We start from the raw sequence: 27611 nt of genomic DNA, 5'->3' as shown, positions 1-27611 counted from the left end.
CAGGGAAAGGGCGCGGGAGGTCCCTAAGCTGCCGCGATGGGAGAGGGCCGGGGAGACACTTACGAGGGGGTGAGCACAGACCGCCTGAAGCTGGAGCTGCTGGAGGAGATCCACTTGAAGTGAGTGGGTCCCGTGGGCTTCGTCTCGCCGCTAGACCTCTTGTGACCGGCAGGGTCGGAGCTCTGATATGCACAAGGAGGCCCCTGAGCCCGGGTGGCGGGCAGATTCATGCAGGGCTCACCAGGCACCTCCCAAGGAAGTGTTATATGGAGAGGTTCACTGTATGTGTGCCTTGTGTGTGTCTCTCTCTGTGTGTGCAACAGATATGTGCAGTTCTCAGGGTGCCCAAAAGATGGCATCTGATCCCCGAAACTGGAGTTACAGGTGCTTTTGAACCTCTATGTGGGTGCTGGGAATCAAACCAGGTCCTCACCTGGAGTAGCCAGAGCTTTTAGCCACTGGGCCATCTGTACTGTCCCCGTTTGCCTTTTCATTTAGCGGAAGTCAAGGGAATACAAGTGAGTTGTTATATTTGTGTAGATCAAGCACAGAGAAATTGTAATGCTGAAAAAAAAATAAGTGACTGGTTTTGACGGTTCTGCTAAATTCATTTTCTTTCTGTTCCTTTTGAGGAACTTCAGAAATCTGGGACCCTCTGTGCTTTTCTTGAGTGGTGGAAGCGATAGGTCAGAATTCTACCAGGGACCTGTATCCTGTCTCTTAAGTGCAAGAGGGAGGGAGGTAGAAAGGGAGGGAGGTAGAGGGGAGGAGGGAGGGGAAGGTAGAAAGGGAGGGGGAGAGAGAGACAGAGAGAAGAAACTAGTTACATCCATGCTTGGTGACAAACTCTTGTAAACCCAGGGACTCAGCACGAGGTGAGGGGCTGGAGGGCAATTAAGGCACTGGAGGGGATACACTGTTTCAAGGTAAAACCTGGTCTGAGGATGCAGCTTTGCAAAAGAGCCCCTGAGCAGCATACACAGCCCTTTTCCCTGTCGCACTCTGACCGGATCGCCTGTTTCTTGGTCTTGTATCAAAATGCGAGCATTCTGATGCAGACTGTATGTTTCTGAGGCAGTCAAGGTGCAGAACAGGGCTGGGAGAAGTCACATCTCAGCTCTGTCACCCAGTGACTCCAGACCCCAGCCTAGCTTCTTAGCCGGGCCAATTCAGCCAGCATTCAGGGCATTGGCTGCCATCCTTGGGCACGTGTTCATGGAACTGTTCGTTTTGTTGTTGTGTTGTTATTTTTGTTTTGTTTAACATTTATTGTGCGCATTTGGCAGGGGTTGCACGTGTCACAGTGCCCAGGTCTGAGGACAACTTAGTTGGTTCCCTCCTTCTGCCATGTGGGTTACAGGGATCAGACCCAGGTTGTCAGGTTTGTAGCGAGTGCCTTCAGCCGCACTTCAGTGCCTTCAGTTCTCTGGCCAGCCCTCTGCGGTTTCACCATCCTGCATTCCGGTAACCTGCCACTCACTCAAATCCTAACAACCTCAGAGTCGCTTTTGATTTTTAAAATTTTTCTTTTTGTGTCTCATTAGTGCCTCCCGCATCTGTGTTTGGGATTATCTGCTGTCACCTGCTACTGTAACTATTCCTCATGCTAGTATTTAGCATGATTTGGAGAAGCATGTAACAGCATCATTGGGATTGTATTTGAGTGTAGGCACATACTGGTTACCGGGAGATTCTGGACTTTGGTGCATTTTAACTCTTAGGACGGACTAATTGGCTTTCATTTCCCCAATAGCCGCTTCTCCAGTAAATGGTCTTTCATAATAATTTGGCCCTGAAGTCTGGATGGGTTGCTATGCATTAGTTTTCATATGTTTTCTTTTATTGGATTAATCTTAACAAAAATCTTTCTAATAACAGGGATGTCGTGCATCTCTCGATGCTTGAAATACGGCATAAGATAGCAGAGCTGGAGACCAGCCTCAACAGTGACCAAGGCAGGTACACAGTAAATGTTACATGTGGGACTCATGTGCCGGGTGGCTATTGTGGGTGAAATGGCGCATACTGGGTAATAGGACCAAGCTTTCGATGTTGCTTTTTGGTATAGTAGTTTACAAGAAAGGCTTCCATAGGAACACTTAAGAATGCCAAACCTCTGACAGTATTTGTCTACTTTATAAGCTCAGAGTATTCATTAATATGCACAGTTTAGCTGTGTCACATAAATATGTAATTTACTTAGCCGATAATAAAATTAATAATAATAATAATAATAAAGCCTCCGAAACGTCACAGCCATTTTATCTAAGGTTATAATGGTCTCTTCTAAGCCCAGATGTATGTGTTAATTATCCCCGGCCCTGTGGGAGCAGCCCCTGGCTCACTCGCTCAGTAGTTACATGGACACGGCTAGCCGGACTGTTCTCAAGGGCCTGTCTAGGTCTGGGAAATGCAGAAGGCTGGGAATGGCTGAGGCAATGCAATGCGTAATCCCATTAGTAAAACATTGCTGAGCAGAACCGAATGTTAATAGCTTTCTTGGGGAGGATGGAGGATGAGGCACAAAGTACCTAGGGCAGGATGGCAGGCGCTCCTTGGTCACTCGTCTAAAAGATAAGGTAAACGGGTGTAAGTACCCCCACCCCCGTGTTTACTAGGTCTCGAGACTCTCAGGCAGTCAGGTGCCGTTCTCCCCATTTATTAAAAAACAGGATTCAGGAATTTCAATTGCTTCTCAGGTCATACAGTTGGTTGAGACAAAAACCTATCACTACTACGGCCGCGACCGTGATGGCACTTACCATGAGCACACAGGACAGTTCCGGTTATGTGGTACTGTGAGGCAAAGCACCCTCTAACTCAGCAGCTTAAAACCTGTTACAGATGGGTGGGTTCACCGTGCTTGTTGACTGGGGTCTCTGTGGTTGCAGCCCAGTGCTGCCCCTGGGGTTCAGTCATCTGAGGGTTCAGATGGGCTGGCGTTCATCTCCCTGTCTCACAGAGTACAGTGTTCCATGCCCAGTCTCGCCAGCAAGAACCACGCGGAACACTAGGATCCTTCTGTAGAAATAGCTTTAATACTTCTTGGGAGAGAGAGTATCAGCCAACATGCCCGGGGACCCAGATATGAAGGAAGCCATCCCTTATATATGAAACAGTCCTAGCTTCGGACGTGTCGCTCTTGGATTGGTCAACTGTCCATTATCCCAGACGATGCCTCGGGAGTAGGCGGGGACAGCAGTGGTGGAAAGTTACCAACACGAGTGCGCTTTCTTGCTCACCTGGCGGTGAAGCCGGATGTCAGCGCCATCTTGATGATGGAGAATGTGGCTGTGGCCCTCTACAGTACAGTCCTGAGCAAACATTCTAAATGGCAGGCATGGGAGTTCTGGGCCGGGGAGAGGACACTTCCAGATGGGTGTGTGGTTAGAGCCACTGTGTTCTGTCGGTGTAAACAGGCATGGATTCAAGAGACGGAAGACAGGCGCAGTGTGTCATGGTCCTGTTGCAGGCTGGGAGTGAAACTTAGAAGCACAACTTCTTAGAGGAAGCCTTGAGCTCAACCAGTACCAAAAGGAAGGTCATATTTCATTGTGACCTGTGTGATGGCATGTAGTATTTCAGTCATTTGCAGAATATAATTCACTGGCCTGGGGAGATGGCTCAGCAGCTAAGGCTACTTCCCGCTCTTCTAGAGAACCCAGGTTAGCTCCCAGCACCCACATGCAGCAGTAACCATAGTTTCAAGAAACAGAACAGCCTCTTCTGGCCTCCTCATGTGCCTTCGTACACATGAAATATACTCACACAAAGCACATAAATACAGAAATGAAAATGCATATTGTTTGCCACTGGGTGTCCTAAACACAAAGCCATTTAGGGAGAATGCTGAGTAACCAGGAAGGGGACACAGCCTGCAGCGAGAGGCTGAGGTTCCCGAAGGAGACACATTGTGAAGGTTGCTGAAACATTAACGAATCTGTATTTATCCTGAAGGATGCGTAAAGGTTCCAATTTTATTACTGTGTCAACCTTATAAGGTTATGGCAGCTTTTGACAGCCATGGTTACCCTCACTGTGTGAGTAATTCCTATATGCTCTCCAGTCCTTAGAACCCTACCACCGGCCTCCCGAGCTCATGTTCAACTGCTTCCTTTACCCTCTTCTTCCAGAGAGAACGAGTAATTCTCCAAAGACTTCAGTGAAGTCTTCACCTTTGACTGCATCTGACTCCACATCTCCCGTCTTGCTCCTGGGTGGCCTGGCCTAACCCCTGTTAACTCTTCGCTTGTGTGTAATTCCCTTCTACCCGCACTGGTCAATGACAATACTTCAGAGCTAGGCCCTGTGGTCCTGCATCATTTTCCTTCCATCCCCAGCCATCCCCAATGTATGCTGACTTGCTGAATTCACGTCACCTGAGGCACACAGACTTCTTTGGATCCATTTTTTTTCTCTTTAGCAGGCTTCCCCTACACTTACACAGCAGCACCCTTCAAAACATAGTGTTTTTCTTTTTTCTTTTTTTTCCTCTTTTTTTTTAATTGCTTTATCAAGAACACAGTGTTTTCCTGTGTCTGCCCAACTCTTTCTTATCTTTATCTTATTTAATCTCATCCATCTTATAAATAGATTAATTTACGGGTAAGAGAGCAAGGAAATACAACCAGTTTCAAAACAGGCCCCTTGACGCCCTTTGGCCATGGCACCTATATGCAGAGAATGAGGTTTCACACAGTAGCGGCCTCTGAATTTCATCTCAAACCTCAGCAATGAGACAATAGGAAAGTCACCTGCCCCTCAGTTTTGTTTGGTTTGGTTTGGTTTATTTCATCTGGAGACAGAAACTTTGGCTGCCTTTGAGGCTCGGGGACATTTCCCCTGAGGGGATGGAGGTGGGCAAAGGTCCAGGCTTGCACAGTGAGTGAGTTCCCGATTGCCTCATTCACAATTGCGTTCACTGGTCAGGAGATTTGCCTCCAGTCGCCTGGAACTCCTCATCAGGATCACTAGCACGGTGTGCACTCAGGCATCCTCCCCTCGGCCTGTGCCCTACATTGATTAGAAACCTAACTTTGAAACGCTCTGTTCTCTTGGCCCTTGGCTTGTGACAATCTCATTGTCCTCCTAAGTACTGGGCTCTGACATTTCTCGTCATCCAGACTACTGGGGGAAAAAAAAAAAGACTTGAAATGCCCCAGCGTTCAGTCCTTTCTTCTTTAATACGTGTAGCAAGTGTTGGGTCCTTGTCCCTGTGAGAGTAGCATTGACTAAGTTAGTTGGCCTCGGGGTGATTTGGCTGGGGAGTGTTACAGGTGCACAACCCTGACCAAATTACTTAAGAGTCCTCTTGATCGGCACGTCCTGCCATGCTGGTGGAAAAGCACACCGCCCACAGGGTTGCGAACTCGATGGGTTCAGCTGTGTGCATGGAGTTCTCAGCCGCTATTCTAATGGTTCTCAACCTATGGGTCATGACCTCTTTGGGATTTCATATCAATTTCCTGCATATCCGATATTTACATTGCAAGTCATAACAGTAGCAAAGTTACCATTATGAAGTAGCAACGAGAATACCTTTATGGCTGGGAGGCACCACAGCATGAGGAGGTGGATTAAAGTGTCACAGCGTTCGGAAGGCTGAGAACCAGTGTTCCCCTCTATTCCATGGTCCCATGGTCGACATGTCTGGCTTGGTGGCAATACCATGCAGTTTTTGTAGAGTTGTATAGTATAATTTGAGGCCACATCTCACACCTCCAGCTTTCCTCTTTCCACTTAGAATTGCTGTGGTTTGCGGGCCTTTTGTGCTTCCATGTGAATGTCCATTGTTTACTTACGTGAAGAATTTCCTTGGAATTTTGATGGGGATTGTGTTGAGCCTCCAGAGATCGTGTTTATAATATTATGATATATATCGAGTTTTATAACAGATATCATGTTTTACAATATTCTGCCCATCACGAGTGCGGGAGGACTCCTGGTGTCTTCTTTAGTTTGGGTCTTAAGGCTTTCATCGTAGCAGTCTTTCACCTCCTAGTTAGATTCATTCCTCGGATTTCTGGGTTTGTTTGGTTTGAAGCTATTGCGCTTTTTAAACTGATTTACTTTTCAGCAAGTTCATACCACTAATTAGAAATCGTATTAATTTTTGTCTGCTGATTTTGTATCCTGCCTCTTTGGTGAAGTGTTTACTGTGTCTGGGAGTTCTGAGGAGTCTGTAGGGTCCTGTAAGTCTCGGATCCTGTCAGCTTCGAATAAGTGATAGCTTAACTTCTTCCTTGCCTCTCAGGACCTTTCATGTTTTCCTTACATCTCGGTGTTCCACGGAGGGCTTTGAGCCCTTTGCTAAATAAAAATAGAGAGGGGGAGAAAGAGAAGGAGGGAGAGAGGGAGCGAGGGAGGGAGCGGCCTGTGCCGAGATGTAGAGCAAATGCTGTCTGCTTTTCTGCATCCGGCACAGTGTTGACTGTGGTCTCTATTGTGTTGAGAAATATTCTCTCTATGGGCAGTTTCTTCGATGCTGTGGTGAAGGGCTGTTTTGCTTTGTCAGAGTTTTTCCTGTGTCTATTGAGATGATCATGTGATTTCTATTCTTCTGTCTGGTCCTATTGTATTACACTCAATGATTTGCAGATGGTAATAACCATTCATTTTTTACCCCTGAGTCTGATGGGATTGTCCTTGACCATGAACCAAAACCTTGAAATACATTCTCAGCAGATGCCTAACTGCCACCAATCCAAAAGCCAAGATTGTCACCAGACAGCATCTGAGGTCTACCGCAGAATTCACCCCAATTTTCTATACCCTACTTGTGGGCACACTAGTATATTTGGAAAATATCTTAAGCCTTTCTTAGTTCTGTAACTAATAAAATATTATGTAAACTCACCTATGGCAGAATGTGTTATGTGGGGCAACTTGAACCCCTGTTCCTGGGCTGAGGGCACTCATATTTGGCTAAGAATGAAGCCTCATATGCCCTTTGAGGTGAGAGCTGTGTTTGTATCCACAGCAGAAAAATATTGAAATTAAGAATTATACTCATATAAATAAAAAAGATAATCTGTTTTGGGAGCATTCTTGTCTGGCTATAGAGCTTCCATTGTCAACGATGCAGATTGAGACAGATGATTTCAGTCAGGCAGTCAGAAAGAGAATTCCATCTACTTGGGGGTCAGTGGTGTCTGTTGGAAATATGCCTGGTAATTCAGGGCTTTGCCTTCCTCTCCTTCCTGGTGCATTTGGTGCAGTGACTTTGGGCTTCTGTCTGGGAAAGGGTGCACCTGGTGTTGGAAGGTGGGAGGGTGTGTGTCCTGGTATTGGAAGGTGGGAGGGTGTGTGTCCTGGTATTGGAAGGTGGGAGGGTGTGTGTCCAGGTGTTGGAAGACAGGAGGGTGTGTGTCCAGGTGTTGGAAGGTGGGAGGGTGTGTGTCCAGGTGTTGGAAGGTGGGAGGGTATGTGTCCAGGTGTTGGAAGGTGGGAGGGCGTGTGTCCAGGTGTTGGAAGGTGGGAGGGCGTGTGTCCAGGTGTTGGAAGGTGGGAGGGCGTGTGTCCAGGTGTTGGAAGGTGGGAGGGCGTGTGTCCAGGTGTTGGAAGGTGGGAGGGCGTGTGTCCAGGTGTTGGAAGGTGGGAGGGCGTGTGTCCAGGTGTTGGAAGGTGGGAGGGCGTGTGTCCAGGTGTTGGAAGGTGGGAGGGCGTGTGTCCAGGTGTTGGAAGGTGGGAGGGCGTGTGTCCAGGTGTTGGAAGACAGGAGGGCGTGTGTCCAGGTGTTGGAAGACAGGAGGGTGTGTGTCCAGGTGTTGGAAGGTGGGAGGGCGTGTGTCCAGGTGTTGGAAGGTGGGAGGGCGTGTGTCCAGGTGTTGGAAGGTGGGAGGGTGTGTGACCTGGTGTTGGAAGGTGGGAGGGTGTGTGACCTGGTGTTGGAAGGTGGGAGGGTGTGTGACCTGGTGTTGGAAGACAGGAGGGTATGTGTCCAGGTGTTGGAAGCCTGTACCTAGCAGTGCCAGTCTGGGGTGGAGCTGTTTCCTGTTGACAGGGTGCAGTCTGTAGTGGAGTTTACTGTTTCCCTCATTCTCCTCAGACCCCAGCACTATCAGAGCGCAGTCTTCATCTCAGGTGTGCTAAATAGAAGTCGAAACACAAGCCATTGTTTTTCTTTCTGCAAGGTCCAACTTCAAGGTTCGGGGCCTTGAAGTGAACAAGGAACTTTCAATTCTAAGCTGTGTTTGCCTACTCTCCATTCCCCAGTGCTGAGTGTTTTGGCCTTAGTAGCTAAAGGGTTTTAGAGAAAAAAAAAAAAAACTGCTTGAAGAATAAAGGAAACTCCCTAAATACAGTGCTGCTGCAGCTGAGCAGCTGAAAGGAGACCCTTTGAGTCGTAAGAAACTGTGTCTAACTGCAGTTACATCATCTCTTAGCTCAACTTTCACCTTTTTTGCTTTGTTTGTTTGTTTTTTGACACAAAGTATGTTATGCAGCCCTGTCTGGGCTGGCACTTCCAGTGTATCAGGCCCAGCCTCCTGAGTGCAGGATTTAAAAATGTATGCCATCGTGACCAGCATTCCCTCCAGCGACTTGAGAATGTCACGCAACCTCTCTGAGCCTTGATTTCCTCATTTGTAGGACTGACCTTTAACATATGAGGGCTACAGTTTTCGGTGTCGAAAGCACATACGTGGTTAAGACTGACTTTAGGCACTGGATGGTTACTGGTGCTGGGGGTTATGAAGAGATCTCAAGGGAAGAGACAGGTTCCTGATACTCCCCATATTAGAATATACTATAAGAAAACAGGAAGTGAAGGATAAATGGGGGGGCAGAGAACAAGGAAAAACAAGATGTGCAGGAGGCACCAAAGCTGTACTGAGTTCTGGCTGTGTGGTAGCGTAAGGGTGGGTCTAATCCCAGCAGTCCAGGAAATCCCATCTTAGAAATAGCTCACTTGTCTTACCACTGAAGTCAGGTAAATTTGAACTGGTCCATATTTTACTGTGTATGTATATGTGTGTGTACATGTCGGTGCAGGAGTGAGTCTAGGTACACATGTGTTGCGTGTGCATGTGCAGGCGAGAGGCCAATATCCTCATTTTCTTTGATCACACGCATCTTCTTTACCTATTTGCTAATTACTTAAGACAGGGTGTCTTTGCTGAACCCAGAGGTCATACAATTAGTGAAAAGAAAACAAAAAACCTGCTTGAAGGAGAAAATACCTAAATATATTGCTACTGTAGCTGACAGGGTCTGCCGGTCTCTGCCCCTCCCCCACCCCTGTCCGCGTCTTTCTTACGTGTGCGGTGTGCGCCGAGATCTGAACTAGGTCCTCATGTTGCGCATCAGGCACTTCATGGGCTGAACCATCTCCCAGCCGTGATTCATTTTATTTTAATGAACAAGTAAGTGGCATTGGGGTGATCTTGTCCCCTCCCCCATTTTCGTTCAGGCAGTGAATGGAAAGTCCGGTATGAGACCCAGCTGGAGCTGAATGACCAACTGGAAAAGCAAATCGTGTCTCTGAAAGAGAAAATGGAAAAGGTCCGTGGAAATCCTTCAGGTACAGGAGCTGTGATCCCCGCGCGGAGGAGCAAAGGAGGAAGTACGAATACAGCAACTGTTTGTTTGTTTGTTTTGCAGATAGACTGTCGTCCATTCGTGCCTATGAAAAGATGCCGGTGGTAAGTACAGGGCGGCCAGTCGAAATGAACCAAGGGAATGCACGCAGACATGTAAAGGCTGATGCCCAAGCCAAATAAAATTCAGCGGAGCTGCACAAGAACCGAGCCCTTCAGGCTACCCTGCCCCTTACAAGCTGGGGCTAGGGGTGAATGCAGGGAAGAACAGCTGAGCAGGCTGGGAACTTAGAGGTACCTGCCTCTCACCCTCTAAGAAGCCCGCTGAACACCAAGTACCGTCTTCTACATATCTAAAACGTGTTCATTCTGTTTCCACATTAATCCAAAACATGTAGACAGAGCTGTGTACACAGGAACATACACAGATACAGAAAGACACACAAAAGCAGCAGAGTGACCAAGGTTGCCCCCGTCACGACACAAATCTTTACTGGGCCTTCTCATTCCTTCTTCTCAATGTTGCCCTCACATTCTTCCCCTTTATAATGTTCCTGTCATCCTGGATAAATTCTTTTCTACTCATTTTTTTCTACTCATTTGACTTTATCCTTGAAAAAGTAGAAAAGCTCCAGGTGAAAGCTGGAAGAGAGAGAGAGAGAGAGAGAGAGAGAGAGGAGAGAGAGAGAGAGAGAGAGAGAGAGAGAGAGAGAGAGAGAGAGAGAGACAGGAAAACCCAAGTTTTCTCCTCTATCGTGGCTCACACTGCCCTCTTGTGGCTCTTTTAGGCATGGCTGCTGTAACTAGTGTAAGTGCCCTTCTTTGGTAGCCTTTTAATAGGACCCATGGTGAAGTGTGACCGGCAAAATCCTCCCTACAGAAACTAAATCTCTGGTTCCCCGCTTCTTTATGCCTGGAACCTGCCCTCAGAAAGATTCTGTAGCTCACATCGGAAACACTTAGTGTTTAAGTCTTTAAACAGGGATTGGGAATCTAGCAACAAGGAGCAAGAAACGGCCTTGTTCATGGAAGTATCTCACCAAGGACTGAGGAGCAAGCACAGAGATCCGAGTGCTGTTGATCTAGTCCCAAGCTCACAAAAGGATGGGAGGCGTCGGATTCTCTGGGACTGGAGTTTGAGGCAGTTGTGAGCCTCCTGATATGGGTTCTGGGAACCAAGAGTGGGTCGTCTACAAGAACACAAAGCGCTTTTAACCCCCAAGCACCTCTGCAGCCCCAGGTTCAGACTTTGTCTTTGTTGCGGATCATCAGGCTGTAGGAGCTGCCTCCACAGCCGTACTCACAGTTGATGGCGGTTGGTTTGAATGCTACCGTCGTTTCTTCGGCCTTATGGATGCCGACATTTAAACTTCGTATAAAGTGCATTGAGTTGATGTGAGAATCGTATCATGAAAAGATGACTGAAGGGATCTTGGATTCTGAGAAGCAGGATATGGAACTCCCACTGTCTGCTTGACTGTGGTAGGCCTGTGATCAATCCATGTACCCCCCCAATTTGCATTCTCCCCAAAGAACAAAACAGTTTGCTTGTAGGCAAGTGCATAGTTTCAAACCAGACAGAAAAGAGGGCCACGTGATACATATATGTAATAAGCAGGCTTGCTCACAAGGGGGCGCTTGTAGGCTCAGTGTGAAGAATCTTAATTTTTCCATCGGAGCTGGTGTTGTCTGGAGGCTGCCATGAACTAAATCGGTTAACTAAGTCCCGTTGCCATTTTTCTCTCTTAGAAACCCCTATGGGATGTTCTAGCTTGCAGCTCCCCGCCCCTGCCTAATATTGCTGTTGCTTAATTAACATTAGTTTTGAGAAAAACCACAGGTGACTGGTAAGGGCTTTCTTTCTGTCTGTTATGGTGGTGCAGGCCTTTTCCCTCTTATTTAAATCTGAAGTCTGTTTTACTGCAGGTATGTTAACATGGCCCGGAAGCTTCTTTTCCTCACCTGGTGTTTCAATCTACTCTTAAGAAGCAACCTTTTGAAAACAAGAATGTAGGTGAAAACCCGTTCAGTTAGAATGCCAAGAAGCAACTGTTGTCAAAAGCAGTTCTTTGATAGAAGCGTGAAATCTCTGTGTCTTTTCCGAGGATTTGGTTTTTAGAGCACCTCTAGCTACGGTTTGTCTTCACTGGATGACTTTCTGGCTTGTGGCCATTGGTTTATGCAGAGGATAACTGGCTGCTGGGGAGATCAGGAACATTACAGTGTGTCTGCTGTGGCTTGGAAGTGGTGACAGCATTTGCCCGCTGATAAAAATACTCACTTTCCTAATACCCAGTTACTTTGTCATCAGTAAAAAGAAAGAATAAAAACCCAGAATAGACCTTAAAGTTATTTAAGAATAATTTAGTACTTTTAAAGCTTTGTGTGTGTGTGTGTGTGTGTGTGTGTGTGTATGCAGTCAGTTTTCTGTACTGGTCTAGACTCTAGGGTATTTGATGATGGTAGTATTCTAGGGAAATCCAGATGAGTTCTTGTCTTCTCCAATGTGTAGTTAATATGACTGCTGGTCTCATTCCAGTGAGATTTCCACAGCAAACCTTCCTGTCTGAGCCATACTATAAATTTAAAGCTTGCCACGTGTGTGATACACAACTCAAAGCAGGTGACGGAAAAGAAGAAAGATGCAGCCCAGGAGTCGTGTCCCACACAGCTGCTGCCACGTGTGGGCACAGTGCCAAGGTTCATCGGAGAACGTGGCTATCTTGTTCTATGTGGCCCTGCCACGGAGTGGACAGGAGATGGCAGTGCAGAAAGTCAGGACGATACCGCCACCCTCCAGCTGGTCTGTAGCTGCTGTTTAGTACATGAGATGAGTGCCCATCAACCAAAGATTTATTTAAGAGTCCTAGTTTGGGTGTAAATTGGCCACTGGTCCCGAAATGGCCACACTGCTGTGTTTCTCGGCTGTGCTGGAGTAGAACCTTCCATTCTACCTAAGACGCTCTGCTGTGGAGCAAGCGAGGGAGGTGAAGGCAGAGTTGTCTAGACCCTGAGCTCTGCCAGAACCTTTTTTAAAATACCTTGTTTTTAGTTTATCATTTTTTTTTTTAAAAAAAATTCACTTTTATACGCACTCCATTTCCCAACACATACTCTATTTCCTGGCCTTAAAAATTCATAAACTAATCTCAGCTAGCCAAAAACAAAAGCCACTGCAAAATTGAAAATCATGCTTAGTGCCATTTGAAAATGAATTTATTAGGACACAAATTGTGTACGTAAAACCAGACTGGCTGTTGGGCGAAGTTGAAGAGTCCAGTAAGGATTCTGAACAGACACACCCAGGGCTCTGCTTTCAGAGTTCAGTGTGACATCTGGTGGCCGAGAAATGATAGCTGATTCCTGCTGCCTGGAGGACAAAAGTTCATAGGCAAGAGACTGAGGACATTTTGGAAGACATAGCTGAAGGACCCGTCTTCATATGAGACAGTTTAAGAAGGGACAACAGGGTGCAAAGAGGCTCCAGACTTATCACTGGGGACTTGGAAGCAGCTGGTATGGGAGAGGCAGGACGAGCCAGTGAGCAGTCACCACTCAGGACTTGGTGCCACCTCATGGGGCTGGCACACTTTCCCTCAGCTAGGAGACTGTTTTCTGCCTAAAAATGCCATAGCTCTGGACCTCAGAGCTTCAAAAATAGAAGGTGAGAGTGCGACACGGCATTGAGAAAGGAACGGTGTGCATTTTAGGAAGCAGAGATCCGCTCTCATCTCCGGCCCTGTACCTGGGAAATTCCAGCCGGGTCCACATCACAAGGCCATCAACCAGGAAGATGGTTTGATAGAAGACTTTGAACTCTGTTGAGGCCACACTTGCAAAGGTCTGTTCTCTGCCTGTGAACTATGGCGGCAGCAGAGAGACAAAGGCAGAGCTATTCCTGGCGTTGTGTGTGGGATTCCGTTGTTGACTGATTGGGCTTAGAGTTTCCTTAGTTGTGGTAAACTTTTGTAGGTTGTGTGACAGACTAGGGTGAGTCTGTTTCCAGCCAGCCTGCTTTGCCTGCCCTGTGGGGAGACCTTGAAGCTGCTCTCCCAGCCTCCTGCTTCCCCTCCCCCCATCTTCACAGGGGTATTCCTGATCTTTGCTCTTCTAATCCCTTCTTGGCAGCTACTTCACAGAAGGCTAGGTATAAAACCAGCAGTACCGAAAGTGATAAAAGAAAGCAGAAAGGTGGGTCACGCCTGTCTGAGGCACTGTAGAGCAGGCAGATCTGCCCTGATTGGTACATATGATACCAACTGATCAGCCCAGTTAGGGTGACAGTTCGGTTTCTAAGGCCTGATCATGACCCTAAGATGTGCCCTAACAGTTGGAATACTGTGGAAAGAAGCCATGAGACAGAGTTTGGAAATAGAGGGTTCCCAGCAAGTTGCAATATAGGCTGCTTTGGGATGATTAGGGACAGGAAGACTGGGAGCTGTTAATGAGCAAGTAGGACACGCCTCACGTCCACTCTGTGGGAGACAGGCGAGGCCCAGGCCAGGTGGGTCTGTTATATGAAGGATAGTGTCCTGAAGGGGATGACAGGAACCCCAGAATTGCGATAGTGCCTCTGGAGAAAACCCGCTGAGGACCGACTGCAGCTTCTCTTGGATGTCGTAGGCATGAGAGTGACCTCATCGTCACTAGTGTTTTGGGCAGATCTAAATGCTACGTTTTAGCCATGCATTTCTCTCACTCTTCAATGTGTTTGGTGTTACTGGTCTTAGTCACCATGATCTGTTTCATCCCCTCTTTTGGGGGGAGAGGAGCCTTCAGTTTTTATCTCTGTGGATGCCTGGTGTCTGGTCGTTTACACTAGTGTATCAAATAGACATGAAGCATATAGCTGGCAGAGGCAAGGCAGTCTTTGCCTATACCCCATTGTTAGAACAGCAGCCCCATCGTTAGAGCGGCAGCAGCTATGTGATGGACAGCTTCCGAGTGTGTGACCCTGGGAACCGTCTCACATGGGTTCTGCTTCCTCGTCAGCCACACATCTCTGGTCTAATTACGTAAGCTCCAGGGCTGCGATTTTCCCGACAATAAACAGAAGGACAGTAAATCTCATGATTCACACCAAATGAAGTCATCTGTGAAAATAGATAGATAGATAGATAGATAGATAGATTCTGATTTCTCTTCCAATCTTATAGCCAACCCTTTACCCTTCACTAGAAACTTCCAAGCAGAGGCACAGTTCCGAGTCTTAATCCAATCTGGGGGCCTTGGGACAACAGGTTAATTTGAAATAAACCGAGAAGGTATTTAATTCACAGAATAGAGTTCAGTAAACATGATAACTGCTTTATGTATTATTACTGTTACTTTAACACCACCTAGTGCAGTGCACAGAATCAGAGTCACGCTTGGCTATAGCATTCGTTCACTGGCGAACGTTTTCATGAGTTTTTTTATTGTTGCTTGGAACTACATGTGCATAAAATTCACTGTTCATATTTTCAGGAATCTTTAAACACGTTGCTCAAACAACTAGAGAAGGAAAAACGGAGTCTCGAAAACCAAGTGAAAGACTACGCCCTTAAACTGGAGCAGGAATCCAAGGTTGGTTTAACTCCGAGTGAAGCAATGTTCTTGAAGCCGTCATTCGTTTCTAGCATTTCCTATGAATGCCTTCACAATCAAGAAGTTTTTACAAACCCGTTTCATTTGGTATAAAAAGTAGGAGACATAAAGCCAGACGTGGTAATGGCCCCATTAGTGTGGCTACCCCGCTCTCACACAGGATTTACCCGTTGTCTTTCAATAGGCGTACCACCGGACCAACAATGAGCGCCGGATGTACATCGCGGAAATGTCTCAGGTAAACTCCTCTGATTGTACCTTCTAGACACTTCCTCTGGCTATCGATCATCTTGTTTTCCCATTCTTGTTTGTTTGGCAGAGAAACAAATGTCGAAATTAAGGAAGGAAACAGACTGGGTTTTTTTTTTTTTTTAAATATGGCAAGTGGAAAGGAAAAGACATAACTTTTATACAGGGATGAAATGGTCTCCCCAGCTAAAAGATAGCTGTGTGTAGTTTGCTTGTAGTCACTGTGATGCAGATAAACTGGTAATCTTCACGTGTCACTTCCTGTCGGCAGTGGGTCTGAGCCACCCAGCCAAGCACACCCGTCAGTGGAAAGTGATCAATACATTGTGTGTGCCTGACTCTCGAAGGCTTCCGTTGGGTTTTCAGTTTCATCTGTGACACTGGTGGCATTACAGAGGTCATGCTTTGCATCGCCATGATGACTTAGGTCGCCTCATGGTTTATAGGATTGCCTTCATTTTAGTGGCTGTTGTACCCACCACATCATTCATCATGTATATACACCTTGATAATTGATTCTTACTTACATATTTAAATTGTTAACTCTAATTTGCTATGCATTTTATGATTAGGACATGGATTCCGTTTTCAGTAAATATTATCCAAACAGAAGTATCCAGACATCAGATGGATGTATGAATCTCAGGAAAATATTCTAGATTGCCAAGAGAAATTTAAAAATTATTGGCCCACAGATAGTAATTGCAGACATATGAAAGAATGAGATACAGTAGGGACTACGAGTAAGGTAAAAAGAAAAGATGGTTCAGGACATAGTTCTGAAGCCAGAAGGAAACTGTAGCTAGGCAGACAGGGAGGTGGGGGACCTAGGGACATGAAGATCAAAGTTAGTGATGAATTTTGAGAATGATCTATGAAATAATTCAGAAGAGGAGCTAGGTGTGGGGATTGAAACTCCAAAGGCCAAGAGTGTGGGGAAGTTGAGAATGGAAATCAGAATTACAGTGGCAAAGGGATGCTTGGGGTTTTCGTATCAACAAGGTAAGTAGGATATGAAACATGGTGGTCAGTCCCTGTCATCTCTCAGCCTAGGAAAACAATCAAGGCCAGCTTCTTGGTCCTCAGCCTTGTCTGGGAAGCAAGGCTTGTACCTGCAGCGCAGACTCCCTCCGGTCCATTCTTTAACTCCACACTCTGCTTGGGACACACTCTTTCCAGTTAGAACTTTGGTGGGGGGCAGAGCCATACCTGGCTTTTTGCTTGGATGCTGGGGTTTTGAATCGAAATCCTCATGCTTCCAATCCCTGAGCCCTTAGCTCCCGAGACGTCCCCCCAGCCCGACTTGCTGTATGACCTTTCTGGACCCTTGAGGAAGGATCTGATACTGTCGTCGGTCTCCTAGTCTGATGGAGTATTTAGAGAGCCCTGCGTGTGAAGAGCACACACCGCGAAATGTCTGACACATCAGTCTCTAAACTCCAGCAACTGGAGGATGCTACCTCCCCGTTCCTTTCTGATCTCTTGAGGTTCTTGCTCTCTGATGGGGTTTCTACTTGCCTTCTGGGTCTCTTGTAGCCAACACATGTGCCTGACTCTTCCTGTTGCATTATTGTTTACTATGAAGACCATCAGATAGCCAGTGTTCAAAAGCATTTTCACAACTTATAATAAAAGCCTATTACTGGGAAAAAAATCCATTCATGTAAAACACCCTTGAAGATTTGTTTTGTCTAGGGTGAAAAGTGAAGGTCTTTTGCCCCTGAAATGCCCATTTACCTTTATTTATCTAAAAAAAAAAAAGTCATTTAAGCTAGTCTCTCCTCCTCACTGTGCAGACTCATTGAATGTACAATCAAAGCCTACAGCTTTCCGTGAAGGCGTTAATCCTGCCCCTGGTATAAATGTTAATGAGGATTCCACTCTAGAGTGAATTGCTAATCTCTGTCTTCAAAGGTGGTTCTGGCCCTGCACAGGCGGCAGTGCCTGGGAAGGTTAATGGGTGAGTTTTGTTCTTCCCACACTGAATGCATAAATAATTGCTCCCGCGGGAGCTGTGTTTGCTCAGTCTGCTGAGGACGCCTCTGTAGCACTCCTTCTGGCTGTCTCCAGCCCCCGACTTTGTCACCTGGTTCAGTCCCTGCTTTCCTTCCTGTGACCTCTGTGGGAAGAATTTAGACAGATAGCCTGGCTTATTGCAGAGTAAACACACCGGCAAGCAAGCGGTGAGAGAAGCCAATGACCAAAGAGACCCGGGGCTTGACCCTACACGCTAGGCAGCCATTGTACTATTTTTCTAAGGTCTCCAGAACAAGCAGCTTTTCCTGAGGGGCTTTGTCCTGCCCAGGTGACTGACAGGCCTGTTTGGAGCTGTCTTTATAGGAGGAGGCAATGGTGTGTCTCTGTTCTTTATCAGAAAGCCTTCTGCGATAGAGAGACCCTGTAAAGGGTTAGACTCCTCCAGCCAGATTTAGGCCTCCACTCAGGGCCCTCCGGACAGCTCAGGTGTCGGGCTCCTACCAAGGTCAAAGATGTGACTTGGGTTCCTTTTCTAGTCAGTAATTAAAGTCCACTTTAAATTCTTGATTTAAAGATATTGACTGTGAGGCAGGATCCAGGCCTTGGGTCTTCCCAGCCTGCTAACATCTAACCTGCAGCTAACAAGCGGGATGGGTGTGCTTTGTTGGCAACCGACCCCCTCCCACTCCCCCACCCCCATCATAGGTCTCCTTTACACACCGTGTGTAGAGGTCCTGCTTCACACGGGCTCCCAGGCACAAGGAATTATCAAAGACTGCAGCAGGACTAGCTTCTCAAGAGTGTTATGAGACCTGATAAATTCAAATTTTGGTATTTGTTCTGAATAATATAGGATTTTAGCGAAGGGCTTGAGAGCTGGAAATAGAAATGCTTTGGGTTTACAGGTGTGGTGTCTGCCCACAAAAGAACATGTGAGCATGCGTGGAAGCCCAAGGAGGACAGCGGGTGTCTTACTCTCACGACAGGGCCTCTCAATGAACCTGTTAGGCTGGTGGCCATGACACACAGATCTTCACTGACTGCCTTGGGAGGTCTCCCTACTGTCAACATAATGTGCCTCTCCTGACCCCTCAGATGCTGTTGTCTTTGGTTTATATCACTGAGTTTCTTTCCTCCAGTTTTGCCCTATATGGATGAACTCATTTATTCAAGGATTTGGTGGCCATCTGGAAGTTGATTGGCCCGAGGCATCCTTTTGCCTCTCTGGAAGAACTACAACAGAGATATAATATTTAACATGATCTTACCTTTCTGCTTTAGCACTGTATGTTCCTTGCGTTTTCTGACTTGCTTGCGGGCTTTGTGCTTTGTGTATGTTTAATGTCTACTACAGGAACTCTTAGAGACCCACACACATGAGTGACTGGTCTTCATAGCATTCTCTGTAAATTAAAAGTCACGTGGACTACGGGGTCCAGAGGGGGTTTGTACAGAAACTTAAATGGCTGATCCTAGTAGAAAATGGCTGAACTTCCTGTCACTTAGCCGCCTCTACACATGCTAAGAGACATGTTCGTGAAGGAAATGGGCTGAAAATGAATCCGTTGGGAAGGAAGAAAATAACACGCTCTTTTTGCATTTCAGGTTTCTGGCTTAAATCAATTTTCTAAAAGGCAACAGATGGATCCGCTGCCTAGAATGAAAGAGAGTCTGGTGAAAACGTACGTCTAGGTAGATCTCTCCTCACTAGCTAATTATACTTGCCCGTGAATGGCGCTCACACAACAGGTGTCTTTTATACTTTGGAAGCTGAGATTCTAGATTTTGTAGCGGTGTATAAAAACGCACACGGGAAGAGACCGCACACTCCACAAGCATGAGATTCAGGGGTCCCAGAAGCACTGTTAGTCTCCACACCCGGTGACGTGTTAAAGGAAAGCAACACAGCACCCAGAGAGAGTGAAAACCACACCCACTAACAACACCACAGACACTGCTCGGGTCTGCCTTGACCTTCTCAGAGGGGAAACGTGTTTGTTACTATAAACACAGTACAGTTTAAACTACCCATCTTATGCAAATGCAGTCACTTTATGATGAAGAACAAAGGAACTCTGAGGTATTTCTGAGGCTTTATATACTTGTGAACTTTCCAGGTCCTGTAGGAAATATGATATCACCAGATCCTTCTCTATATAACCTTGTTGCCATGTGTGGGAGCATATTCACATATAACACTGAAAAAATTAAACCAAGATATAGGTTAATTACAATTCAGTCCTGCCCGAACACAGTCAAGACAAGCGGTACCCAAGGGATGTGTACTATGACAGGTGTCTTTGGGAAAGACTAATGGTGTAGCTCAATTTTGCTCAATTCTCATCTAGATAGATTGAAGTATATTTTTCATTCATAATCCTTAATTTTTAAGATTACAATTAATTATCTTTACACATCTTCATCATGGAATTATAATGTACTTTAAATCTTAAACAGTGACAAAGGAACTCCAGGGGAAAATAATTAAATGATTATACCGGAGATTCCCAGGCCCACCTTGGTGGTAAAAGATTCTATGGTAGGTTCCAGAACTCAGGGCATACTTGTATTTGAGCTAGGATGTGTCCCAGAGGAAAGATACAAATGAAGTCCGCAAGGGGAAAGACTCCTGAAATAAAGGCTGGGAGACCTAGGTGCCACCTTGTGAAATTCCATCTGAGCAGAACCCACTGATACTCTTGGTCCCTCCGAGAACGAGTTACAATGGCATGTTGACGGCACGCAAGGCTTTTATCTCCTGAGGAGGCTCCCTGGCTGCGTAGCCTCTAAGGTTTCTGTTGGCCAGGGTCACTCCTCTACCTAACTCGCACTACCATTCCAGACTCTATGAGGACAACCAAGTGTGATCAGCACTGTAGGTGCAGGGGGACATTATTACACCGTGGGCAAGGCTGTACCAGGGCAGGGAACTGTGACCACCTGGGCAGTCTTTTCTGAGGACAGTAACTCCCGTCTCAACTGTTCTCTGCACAGCCAACTTACATAACTACCTTTCGGTTTTACCTTTACACTCATTCAAATCTCTTTTTAAAATACCCTGCTGCTTCTTTGGAATTTTCTTTGATACTGAAGAGGTACTTGGAAAGTTAAGTTCAGCCTTATTTGCACTACATCAATGCATGTATTCCTAAACATTAATGCATGTGCCATAAACATGCCTCAGACGTTGACTCTGAGGAGAGTTTGGATTTTCACTGAATACTCTTGAGGCTGGTTGTGTCAGAGCATGAACTGCAAAATCACGTCATCCTGAGTCTGAAGTCATCATCCTGAGGGGTCTGCTACCTGGCAGATCTCATCAGGTTTGACTGAAGGTCGCCCAAGGAGATCATCAAGGCGCCCATCCCTTCCTGCCCCCTTGTGGAGCAGTGGCCATCCACCATGCCTCCATCTGCTTGTTTGGGGCTTCTGAGCCATCGGTCCACGCTGAGCCTGAGGCGCTGACCTAGGATGTGGATGCTGTGGGCTGGGAATGCTCACTCATTCAGTTGCCTCACAGCCTTCAGAGCTGCGCCTTCCCACCCAGATCCCTTCTGTCTCTGATGAATCCGAATGTTGGAGAGATTACCTACTGTAGATTGCTGCTTAATCGTCTTTGAACGGATTGCTAAAATGACGAGTGGTCAAGCGGCTGGACCGATAAGACCTTCGCTGTCTGAAACTATCAGCAACCCTTGAACCTTCCCCAATAGGGACATCTTCCAGAGAGGAGGTATTGAATATATGCATGTAGTCCGGACTGCCTTAAAATAGTGTCTCCGGGTTACTGACCTGACCACGGTTTGGGATAGCTTGCTTTTGTGGATTAGTCAAATATGAGTCGTATAACCAATGTTGGGGCTAACAACGGAGTGGCCGATGGACACAGGAGGAGGTGTCAGCACCATCTCTCAGCTGCTGAGGAGGTGGTGGCTCTTAGGCGCGGTCAGAACACGAGTGGGAGCTGGTGGAATGCACAGTTAGATGTCTGCTCAGGAATATTCTCCTCTCTAGCTGTTCATATACTCGTTCTGTCTGTCACCAATGCTACTTCTGAAAACCACTAAGACCTACACATGGATGTCATAGCAGCTTTACCTGTGATAGTTAAAGGTGGAAAAATCCTAAAATGTTCCTCAGTGGGGGATGGATATTTTTATGTCTATGCATATATACTATATAAGTCATAGTAATAAAATGCCATTTATACAACATTTGGATAATTCTCATAGTTTTCTGTAAAGGAATATGTAAATGTGCTTCCATTCACACAAAGTTCAATGAGGGAGGAATAAGCTGGTATGTGATCAGCTGGTGTTATGGCCTTAATGTTGTTCTGGTTCACATTCTCATATGGGCTCATCAACTGGCGTTTGTAACACAGAGGCTGAGGTAGTTCACTTATTTTTAAAAAGGGTTAATTTAGCCTTAGTTTGAAAGGTTCTGGTCTAGGATTGGTTGCCCTCCCTGTGCTGTGCCTGCATCAAGCAGCACACTAACACTTGGTAGTACAAGGTAGGGCAAAACCGCCATACACAAGGCAGGGAGAAAAGGAAAAGAGGAAGGGGCTGGGTCCCACTGTTGGCTTCAAAGTTATGTTTCCAGTGACCCCAAGACTTCCCACCAGACCCAGCTTCCTGCAGACCCCACAGCCTCCCTGCCTCCAGTACTAACTGGGATCATGTTTAACACATGGACCTTTGGGTCATGAGCATCATCCATTTGCAGAACCAAAATTTGAACACTGGCTTATGACATTGTTCGACACTCAGAATAAATCAGAGTACCAGGAAAGATCCAGTTAAGAGAAATTCTATTTAAAATGTCAAGCAAAAAGTGGTTCTGCCCAGTTGAATATCACAAATTTTGGTCTGACTTCATGAAATTGTAAATGAACAGAATTATCCCCATCTCACTGAAAGATCTGTTCTAAAGACCCTTGCACATGCTGCTTATAACGAATTGCTAAGATAGTGAAGGGAAACACTATTTAGAAATAGGTTAGGAAGTTACAAAGCTGACAGGTAGCATTGGACTATGGTCCATGGATACATTAACTGAGAAAACCGGACTTTACAAATAAGGAACTCCAACGGTGATGGAAACCACAGCAGCAACTCAGCCGAGAGCCAACTGCAACGTTCCTTTTTCTTTGCGATGCAGCCTCCTCTTTGTTGGTGAAAGTTTTATATCGAAGGTCCTCGAGGAAGACGGAGCTCTTCTTCATGCTCCCGAATAAAAGCATCTGTGGGACATTAACTGTGTCTTGTTGAGGGAAATATTGTCTGGAAAACTTATTTTTGAGACAAGAAGCAGATATAGGAAATACAGCCATCATCTGGAGCCTTAAGACAGTAATTCAATAAACTATGCCAGCATTAAGAAGTTCTACTAGATTCTAGATGATTCTCGGATACAGATTTTAGAGTACCTAACTTAGGTAGATATATTTATAATAGTAAATAAAAGTATAATGTAAAACAACTTGATAGGGTTATGGATGATTTGTGTTTATTCATTTTTAGTATTTTCTATGAATTGTGTAGTTTTATTTCATTTTAATGGGAATAAAAAGTGAGGGAAAAATTTATGATAAGCTGGCTTGCAGAAGTCTAAGTAAAAATAATAGTGTTCGGTATTATTTTTTTAATAAAGCAAGAAGCATGATGGTTAATAAAATTTTGCACTGACTTGCTTTGGAGCAGACAGAAAATCAGTTTTCCTCTACCACTTATCCAGTGTGGCTCTACATGAATAGTCTCTCTTAGATTCAGTTTATCCTTTTGTAAAATGAGGGTGAAACCTGTACTGGATGGTTGCTAGGAGAATTGAGTTTTGAAAAACTCCTAACTTGATAAATATTCTCAAATTCAATCCCTTTCCAAAGTGTAGTTCATTAGTAAATACAAAGAATAAGTAAAATAAGAAAGACTCCATTTGTAAAGAGAGAAAAACAAGTATGAGCGATAACTTGAGCAACAATTATGCCACACTGTTGTGCTGGAGCCATTTATGTGATACCTGTAAAGTGGTTTCTAAACCTCACTGAACACACTTGAACAATGTTGCAACCTGTTATTCTCACATATTTATTTACGCACAACGGAAGCAATCTGCAGTTACAGTAAAGCTGAGTGGTTTTTAGTGTATTCTCCAGGTTGGGTAACTGTCACCACTGATTCTAGAACATTCCACTCCCCCCCCCACAACTCCCAAAGAAAGATCATACCTTTTAGTAGTTAGCTCTTACCCTGTTGCTCTTGGTAGTCACTAATTTTTCTATTTCTGTGGGTTTTCCTATTATTATGTCCTACGAGAGTGTGCAGGGTGTGGCTCACCAGTCCAGCTTTTGATCTCAAGAGAATCCACGTTAAGCACAGTCAGATTTATCGTGATGATTAGCTAGCATCCCAGATTTTTATGGAGCATTGGTTATCAAAATCATCAGTTGATGGGGATTTGAATTATTTATACATTTCTGATGATGTGAATAATGTTGCTATGGATACTCCCGACAAAGTTTTATGTATGTTCTTTATTTATTTGAATACAAAGTAGCAGGCTTCCTGGTGGCGTTTTCACATATACTTGGGTTTGGGTGTCCTTTCCGGCCCTGTCTGTTCTTCTCTCCCATCTCCCTGCATCCCCCGTTGTCATTTTCTGCCCTCAGAATGCCCTCTCCACTCTCATACCTTCAAAACTACTTCCCCCTGAAAGGCCTCTGTCTAGTTTCTTGGCATCTGCATTATTTCCAGATAAACACACATAAAAATTGGGAGCTGAGATCCAGGTCTGAGAAGGATCGTGTTCACTTGTCTTCTAGTCCTGCATCACCTTGTTTAATATATTTCCATCTTCACCTATGTTTCGTCTTCACGGATGATTGAGTTTCCATTGTGTATATGTGCCACATTCTCTCTGCTGATGGACAGCTAGTCTGGTTCTGCTTCCTTGCCGCTGTGAACAGGGCAGCTGAGAACATGGGTGTCACCGGGTTCGAGTCCTTTGGTTGTGCTTCAGAAGCAGTACAGCAAATTCATGTGGGAATTCTACTTCGGGTCTTTAGAGAGGCAGCCGCACCATGCTCCACAGTGGCCGTACCACTTGGTCCTCCTCCAACAATGACTAGGGTTCATCTTTCCCCATACCTCCATCCGTGTTCGCTGTCATTAGTTTTTCTGCTGGGTGAGATTCTGACCTGGGCGAGATGGAATCTCAGATTCATTTTATTTGTATTTCTCTGATGGATAAAGATGTTGGATACTTTCTCAAATTTCTATTCACCATTTTTCTTCTTTTGAGAACCACCTGTTCAGTTCACTGGCTCATTTATTAACTCACAGTCTTGGTGCTTCAGGGAGAGGGTTAATATTTGCATTCCTTTGTCTAGTCTAGATATTGATGTCCTGTCTGAAATATACCTGGTCAGGAGTTTCTCCCTTCTGTGGTTCTCTTTGTGCCTCTGGCTGTCTCCTTGCTATGCAGAAACTGTTTAATTTCCTGTGATCCCTTTCGCTGCTGGGTTGCTTTGCCGAAAAATGAATGCAGATTGCTGTATCTTGAGGTGCTGCCCGCCCCCCTTTGCTGCTGATTTTTAAGTATGGTAGTTTCAGCCTTTCACGTTGTAAACTGAGCTTTTATTGACAGCTTTGTTTTCCCTCTTTCATTCTAGCTTTATTGTGTCTGCGTTTTTGGTTATCTTTCCCGTTTCATCAAAACTGGGCATTTGATATAACATCACATAACTATTCTGAATCTCAGATGCTCTCTCTTCCCTGGGGCTGAAGGCTGCTGTTACGGGGTGACATTTTAAACTTCATTCTATGAAGTTGGTATTTTCCCTCATGAGCAGCCACTTTGTATTCTTCTGAGTTCGCTAAGTGGTTACTTTGGAATTAGCAGAAAAATTTAAAGTGCTTGGAATCAATAACTCGCTTCCTTCCTGGGGGACTCAGCATATATGTTTGGACGGGCTCTCCATATCCAGCCAGGAAAATCCCAACTCTGCCTTTGCATTCCCCTCTGCTCCTTAGCGCCTCAAATTTAGCCAGAGGCGAGAGTTTAGGTCCTTCCCAAGAACACACATGGTCTAGGTATGTATAGTTACACATGAGTAGGGCGCTTCAGGTTCCAGGGCGTGTGCTGAAGATTATCGGTGCCCACCCCAGCCTTTTAACTTTCCCGGTTAGCTTAGCTTTAAATAGTAGTAGCCATGAAATTAAATGATGGCTTCAATTTGTTCCAGCAAATTCTCCAAGAGAAGTGTTCATGCTGGACCATGTCCAGAGAAGGCCAAAGAAGAAGACCTTTGCAGCCAGTGATTGGTGGCTCCCATAGTATGTGTTGGCTCCTGGTTTTACCATAGCCACAGGCTGTTGGTTTTCTTGGAGGTAAGGGGCAAGCATAGGACTAGGGAAGATTAAGTTCTGCATAACTCAGTGTTCTCACCAACACCCCAAGTTTGTTTTTTTTTTGAAAACTCTTGAGATTTGCTATGAATTTTTGATTTCTAGAGTTCTAAGTTACTTGGCTTGAGCCATTTTTGCCAACTTCTCTTTGCTTTTATGGGGGAGAGAAAAGTTTTCCTGCGTAGAAGGAAAATGACAGGTCCTTACTTGGTCGTTTTTGCTGAGACCACTTTCTAAGATAGTTTTAAAGCACTGGAGCTAGGGCAGCCTCTGCTGTCTCGAAGAAGAACACAAGGAAGCAACCTTCACAAAGCTGCCTAGGTCAGTCAGAGAAGATTCCACGGGATCGAAGAACAGAAATCTGTGTGCTGGTATTAGTTTATTGTCCCTGTTCTATTTCTTGGCCTCTCCCTGTTCTTGCCTTTAATTTGAATTAAAAGGTAAGTAGCAGATTGGTTCCCCTCACCTCTTTCTAGACAGGGCCTTCTACGGTGGGTACCTGACAGGCCGCTTCTGGAGCCTGGCCCTTTGTGTGCCCGCGTTTGCAATGGTTGCCCCATAGCTGCAGTGAGATAATGCCACGTGGTCGCCTAAGACTGGGCTGTAGGCAGAACATGTCAATGAAGACTTCCTTACCCCAGACCGGAGGAACGGGGTCAGCCATAGGTGGCGCATACTGTTTTGTTGTTGTTGCAGACAGCCGTGACAGAACAATTATGATCAATGCTTATTTTATTTCAGCGGAAGATACAATTCCATTAATCAGAAGATAACGAATGCCAAGAAAGGACCAGTAAAAAAGATTTCAAGATCAAACCATCTTCCAAAACTCAACCCGTGATTCCAGAGCTGGGCATACTTCTATTTTTTCCATCTTTTCTTCATCCAGAATCTTCAGTTTAGGAGGCTGACGCTCAACACATTTCTCAGCAGAGGAAATTGATAAGGAAGAGCGGCTTCTCTCGCTCTTTCAAAAATCGATTGCTCTGACTGCATAAAAGTCGTGTGTCTCCAGTGACTTCAAGTAACCAATACCTGTGCTTGTGGTTCTTACTGTGTCCTAGGAGGGAGCCTGAAGGCTGATGTTATTCCAGTAGTCTCAGCAGGGTCTTTCTGATCTGCTCTGATTATGCCGCCAACTGTGTGTTTGGCTTCTAAGTTGGACATTAGCTAAAATTTTATATGTATTTAAAACCTTTATGCAATGTTAGGTTACGTCCTGCTCACGCAGCTCAGTGCTTTAAAATCAAGGTTTCCAATAAGCACAGATCACATGCACACGGAAGTGTGACTGAGCTGTCCCCAATCACCTCATCCGTGCACTGCGTGGGTCTCAGCGCCCCACTCTGCTGGTCACCTTGAGGGTTTGGGGCAACTCTTATCACCTCATGTTCATCACCCACATCTATAAAATGACTATGGTAAATTGTATTGTTTATGAGATTTCTGGCCGTTCTAGAAAGCTTATTCAGTCCCAGGGGCTGGCCACTGAGTATGTGGTGTTTATTAGCTCACAACAGTGGTCTGATTCTTTGGATCAGCTTTCCAAGAGTTTGGAATACTGCAGACTAGAAGTAAACAGAGCGTGAATAAGAGAAGATTTGTTTTAAGATCCATAAACGTTAATGAATCCTATTCATGTTTAGGGATTTTTGAGACTTAGATGTTTTTTGTAACTTGTAATCTAGGCCAGGAAAACCCATATAATTTACTAGCCGATTTTAATAAGAGAAATGATTGGGATTTAAATTTCCTGTGCATGTTTTCACGGGTGGAGCTTTGATCCATATCTAATGAGAAGCATCATTTGTTTCTTCCTCTAGGCAAGGGACTGACGTCTGTGTGTATGTATGTA

The 27611-nt window shown here is 45.5% G+C and overlaps 1 protein-coding gene across 3 annotated transcripts; it reads left to right on the top strand.

The window, feature by feature from the left end:
• Ccdc169 (coiled-coil domain containing 169) lies at window positions 1-26784 on the top strand. Of its 3 annotated transcripts, XR_007230095.3 has the most exons (9): window positions 1-119; window positions 1879-1959; window positions 9414-9520; window positions 9601-9641; window positions 15003-15101; window positions 15307-15360; window positions 18954-19030; window positions 25594-25738; window positions 26498-26611. XR_007230095.3 is itself a non-coding variant. In XM_048424819.3 (8 exons), exons 1-8 carry the CDS (start codon window positions 37-39, stop codon window positions 26595-26597), a joined length of 642 nt encoding a protein of 213 aa, XP_048280776.3. In that variant the 5' UTR covers window positions 1-36; the 3' UTR covers window positions 26598-26784. The 3 variants fall into 3 exon arrangements, 2 of the variants coding, with proteins under 2 accessions (XP_048280776.3, XP_085538684.2); XM_048424819.3 differs by lacking the exon at window positions 25594-25738 and having other exon boundaries at window positions 26498-26784; XM_085682558.2 differs by lacking the exons at window positions 1-119; window positions 1879-1959; window positions 25594-25738 and having other exon boundaries at window positions 9408-9501; window positions 26498-26784.
• Window positions 26785-27611: the final 827 nt, after the last annotated feature.

This window comes from Myodes glareolus, chromosome 20 (genome assembly GCF_982192425.1).
Source record: "Myodes glareolus chromosome 20, mMyoGla1.1, whole genome shotgun sequence".
In the NCBI taxonomy this organism is placed as follows: Eukaryota; Metazoa; Chordata; class Mammalia; order Rodentia; family Cricetidae; genus Myodes; species Myodes glareolus.
The sequence above is the reverse complement of the archived record's forward strand: the minus strand, read 5'-3'. Positions and strand labels throughout refer to the sequence as shown.